The sequence below is a fragment of the Meleagris gallopavo genome, chromosome 22 (assembly GCF_000146605.3).
Source record: "Meleagris gallopavo isolate NT-WF06-2002-E0010 breed Aviagen turkey brand Nicholas breeding stock chromosome 22, Turkey_5.1, whole genome shotgun sequence".
Classification (NCBI taxonomy): domain Eukaryota; kingdom Metazoa; phylum Chordata; class Aves; order Galliformes; family Phasianidae; genus Meleagris; species Meleagris gallopavo.
In genome coordinates, this window is record NC_015032.2 from 8,468,276 (window position 1) to 8,473,206 (window position 4,931).

Consider the following 4,931-nt stretch of genomic DNA (forward strand, 5'->3'; position numbering starts at 1 on the left):
AGGCGGACTCGGTACTGTGGCTGGAAGAGGAGGGATCGGCGGCCGGGGTCCGCACAGCCCACATCAGTGCCCAGCTGCAGGCAGAGCACGGGCACCGAGCCGGCCGTACCGCGCTCCTCTCAGCACAGACCCCTCACGCCCGGTCCGCCCAACGGCGCCTGCGCGGAACCCCAGCCTTCCCGCCCACACCGCCCCTCCCCGTCCATCAAATTGAACGGCCAATAAGCACCGCCCCAGGCGCATGCGCAGCGCCTGCCTGACGTCGCTGCCCTCGGGGTGCCCTTAATGCCGGCGGAGGCTGCGAGGAAGGCAGGTACAGGCGGGCTGGGGGGCGGTAGCGCTGAGAGGTTGGTGGGACCGAAGGGGGAAATCGAGAAGGTTAAATAACGAAGCATGACCTCATCGTCAGCCTGCGGAGCCGTTCTGTAGTAGGAGCCGTGAGCTGTTGCTTCCCCGGGGCAGAGCGATGCGGGGCTGCAGGCGGTGCTCTGCCCGCTGAGCGGGGCTGGGCTGCGGGACCGCGCGGTTCCGAACCCCGGAGATCCGAATCTATGGGAAAACGGACATCGTGCCCTGCTGGGCTTTGTCCTGAGGAGAGGAGAGGCAGTGAGAAACGGGACTGTATCAGATAAACATGGATAGTATGCAGTAACACATACAACAATAAATCTATCTATAGAACTGCAACAAAACTGAGGGTGGGTGTAGAAAGGTGATCTGGTGCGGAGCATCTGTCACATCCTAGGAACTGTATCTGTGCGGCCCCAGGAGGGGAGTGCTGCTTCTGGAAAACGAAGGAATGCTGCATGCTCTGCTGTGGCTATTTTTAGTGGGATGGATGAGCAACGAGAGGCTTGGTTTGGGAGAAAAGTGAAACATTGGATACACTTACATATATGAATGTACCACGAGCACATTTTCTGGCACAGAAAGGGCAACTCCATGCACCAACGCGGGCAGCGATCGGCGTTCAGTTGTGAGCAGAAACACCCGTCCCTGTTTGACGGGTGCAGGCAGAACAACATGAAGAGCTCACTGCACGGTGAAAAGTAGCTCTCCCAACACTGCTGCACGTCATCGTATTTTTCTCTGTCTTTACCAACAATCCTGCAGTCTGTGTGGTGTGTGCTGGATGGGCTGAGCGGTGCTGGCCCGGCTCACCTCACTGCAGGGCTGTGTGCTGTCTGCAGAGCGGCTGCATCTCTGCAGCTGATGCCGAGCACGGCTCTGTGCAGCCAACTTGCTGCTGGTGCTGAGCACTGGCTGTGTGCGGCCTTGGTGAGATGAATATGCGGCTGCTGAGGGATGGGATGGTGCATCCCAGTGCTGTTTGGTGGCTAATTGATGTTTGTTGTACTGCTTTAATAATTACGTTGTGTGGTTTTTGTTCACTGCGTGTCCAGGACGTGGTGATGTTTGCATTTGGCACGCTGTGCTGTGACCAGAAAGAATGGAGTCGTTGGAAGATTATGTAAAAATAAAGATGTAGATACCACTTTAAAAGAGTAATAATGGGACCGGGCATTCAAGAACATCCTTTATTACTGCACCGAAAGGCACAGAAAAAGGAAAGCCAAATCAATGAAAACCACAAAGGAATGGTAAAGTAAGGAAATTATTTTCTTTCTTTCTAGTTATAGAAAGTACTGTAGAAGAGGTAATAAGTGCATGACTGCGCAGTTCAAATTCTCATCCTCCTCTCCAATCCACATCAACACAAATGATTGTGTGGTATGATCGTGCAGGTCACAAAGTGACAGAGGGTGACTGTAGCACTGCTGGTGGCACAAAACTTATCTTCACTCTTTTATAAACTCCTGATTTGATTAAAAAAATATCTTTTTAAATAATAAAGAATAACGGTTTAAGTTTTGTTGAGACTGTGCAAAGGAAAAAGGGAAGCAAGATTTATTGTGGCATTCATATTGTACTGTATAATTAGTTTATTAAAGTGCACCGAAAAACCACTATTAATTGAGCTAGTGTTCCATGCTAGCTTTATTAATAAATAATATTTACTATTTATTATCTCCAAAGGAACTTTGGGATCCTCTGATGGAAGTTTCTTTATGAAGGCTAAGTTCTCTTAATATATTTTCTAATTTAATTATGCATTTTGCACTAATAGTATTAAAAATGTAATATTATAGTAGCTGGATAAAAAAAGCATAGTTACTATGAATGTTAAGACTGTTTGCAACCAACTCTCTCTTCTTGAAACTTAATGGTAAACTTTTAATGAATTTCTATTCTGATGATCATAAACATTTCTACTAATGTGTGATACTGTGTTTAATCCTTGCTAGTTACAGTAATGGAAAAAGCCACCCAAGCGCCAAAGGAGTAAAGAAATCAGTTTCTCATGTGAAATCTCCTGGAAGATTATGCAAAAATGTACCAACTACCAATGAAAAGGTAAATCATACCAGTTCTTTTATAGAAAAAGGATACAAAGTTTATGTTTGCTTTTATAATAACATCACATACTTTCATATCTTTTCAGACTTCCTGTGACACTCAAGATGATAACCAACCAAGTGTTTTTAAGAAGGGGAGAAACCAATTGGATGACAGTACTCAGTCAAAACAGTAATCCTATTTTAAGATTGTCTGTTTAATTTGTACACAGTTCAAACTGGCATTTAAATGCTTGTGATGAATTCTTGGCTTCATTGTGTTGCCTTTGAGGTCACTGCACCCAAAAGTCAGCATTTTCGAGGATAAGAAGTTTAAGTTATCAATATGGAATCTTACTATACTCTATCTCAGGCAAAATTGGAATGAAATAAAGCAAAAATTCAAGGCTAGGTAGTATTCTATATTAATTTACTAAGTTTCCATGCAAATTTTACCTCAATTCATGTACATCCAAATCCTTAAGGGGGGAATCAAGAAGTTTGTAAGCTGGTGTTCCAAAGACTTTAACCATTCTAACAGGATGTGATATTTCCTTTTGTTTAGAATCACAAGTGTTTGCACATCTCTGCCCAGAGTTGAAAGGGCAAAGAGGAGTCTCCCAGAAACAAGGCAAAGTGAATCTTTACCGCGCAGGATCCCTCCTGCCACAAAAAGCAGCACACAAGGTAGCTTCTGTAGAGTTGAAGATGTCTCAGTGCAACATTTTTATTGCAGTAAAAAAGAACAGTTGGAAAAGAATCATGAAGAACATGCTGCTGAAGCTGGTCCGTGCTCCTCTAAATGGCAAGAAGCATCTGTGAACGAAATGTTTCTTGATTTTGAATCGGTACAAATTATTAAAGAAGATGCTGAAGATGATAGTGCTAGTGATCTCTCTGATTCAGAAAGGATTCCCATTCCTCCATCTCCCTGCACACCACCAGAACTCATACTCAGAGCTGAAGAAATTGATCCAGTTTGTTTGGAACGTGTGCCTGATACGGGTTTTAAAGAGTCAGAATATTACTACCCAGACTTCCTGCCGCCCCCTTTTAACTCATGGGACCTGAAGCAACTGGCCATCTTTGTTAATGTAGAAGGTAGATCTGAACTTCGACCAAAGCCAACCGGATTTCTTGAGAAATACATTGATCGTCTTTTGCAGCTGGAATGGCTGCAAATGCAGACTGTACAGAATGAGAAAGCAAAGGCAGCCAAAGCCAGACCACAGACTGCTCCCAGCTCTGTACGTACCCTAAAAAGCCCTGGCAAATGCAAAGCATTGCTTAGCCCTTTGCCTCACAAACAAATGGTTTCCCAGGAAACTGTTACAAAACTCCCCACGTGCTATTCAGGTCACAGGGTAGATCCATGCTGTGAAGAAAGTCGACAGTTTTATTCACATCCAGGTCACTTGAAACAATCTGAAAGAACAGGACATGCAATATCTTCTCAGAGACAGTCTGGTGAAGTAAGAAATGAACTGAGAAAAACAACTGCAAAGCAACAGCTTCTCAATATGCAGCCATCTGAGAACAATTCTAAAATTCAAAGTGTTGGTAATATCAGACCCCCTAAACAAGCACCAGCATTTCATGGTTCAGCTGCTCCTATCAAAGGCTTAAAAACATATGCATGTACAAACACAAAGAAAAATGGCAATGCTAACAATTATGTTCCTTCTAAAAAATCAGCTGGGGACAGAAAAATAAAAACAAATGGCACAAAGCAGACATCACGGAAATTTAAGTGAAGAGCTTATTAGTTGATGTTTCTTGACTGCTAGAAAGTGTTTGGCCAATGCAGAAGGGTCATGTTATCTTCATAGGAAGATCCTGAGAAAATACATTCTTGATTCATGGTTCTAAGTCAGCACTGTTCATTTCAATACCTTTGATCTTAAGCCAGCAAGGCCAGCAGGAAATCTTTTCCCTGAAGGCAAGTGTCTTCCATTGGTCTTTCCTTGAGCATATTGACAATTGCTCAAGAGAATGAAAGTTTAGAGATATACATAGTTACAAAACATCCTCCTATTTGCACCAATTGAAGCTTGTTGAAGTCTGTAGCGTTTCTTCTGCACTCCTTTTTGTGTATTTGAGAGAATAGGATCTGAGCTCTTTAAAAGAGATGTTATTTTGTGACAGGTTTCATAGTGTTTTATTCTGATAGGAAAAGGCTCAATTGTTTTTATAAAATAATGGAGCAGCTTATCTATGCAAAGTCAAACTAATTCTTCATAGGAGATGATGAATTTTTGGATGAATTGGATGTGTTTTTTTGCTAGGAAGAGGAATGGAAATAATGTGTTGGAATATTTTAATACTAAAAGGATTTTTTTAAAGACAGACCTTTGTTAGAGAGCAGACAGCTTCAATAGTAGCAGATTAATAAAATCAAATGCATATTTTTCTACCCAGAAAACTTCACTGTTTACAGACAGCGTTCCTTCATGTTCATTTTGTAAACCTTGAAAATCTCAAATTGCACATGGATATTGATGACTAATGCAAAATGAAAATATTACTGCACAATCT

General features: G+C 42.6%; 1 protein-coding gene across 4 annotated transcripts; it reads left to right on the forward strand.

The window, feature by feature from the left end:
* The first annotated feature begins 224 nt into the window (after positions 1 to 224).
* Positions 225 to 4,925, forward strand: FAM217B (family with sequence similarity 217 member B). 4 transcript variants are annotated; one of them, XM_031556543.1, is made up of 5 exons: positions 225 to 309; positions 1,404 to 1,606; positions 2,307 to 2,415; positions 2,504 to 2,589; positions 2,962 to 4,925. In XM_031556543.1, the coding sequence occupies exons 2-5, from the start codon at positions 1,512 to 1,514 to the stop codon at positions 4,148 to 4,150; spliced, it is 1,479 nt and encodes a 492-aa protein (XP_031412403.1). In that variant the 5' UTR covers positions 225 to 309; positions 1,404 to 1,511; the 3' UTR covers positions 4,151 to 4,925. The 4 variants fall into 4 exon arrangements, with proteins under 4 accessions (XP_031412403.1, XP_010720736.1, XP_010720740.1 ...); XM_010722434.3 differs by having other exon boundaries at positions 231 to 313; XM_010722438.3 differs by having other exon boundaries at positions 231 to 313; positions 3,133 to 4,925.
* Positions 4,926 to 4,931: the final 6 nt, after the last annotated feature.

Coding starts and splice junctions, on each gene's coding strand:
- FAM217B (XM_031556543.1), top strand. CDS start 1,512: ATGGGACCGGGCATTCAAGAACATCCTTTATTACTGCACCGAAAGGCA. Junction 2,416..2,503: donor TACCAACTACCAATGAAAAG/GTAAATCATACC, acceptor ATATCTTTTCAG/ACTTCCTGTGACACTCAAGA. Junction 2,590..2,961: donor GACAGTACTCAGTCAAAACA/GTAATCCTATTT, acceptor CCTTTTGTTTAG/AATCACAAGTGTTTGCACAT.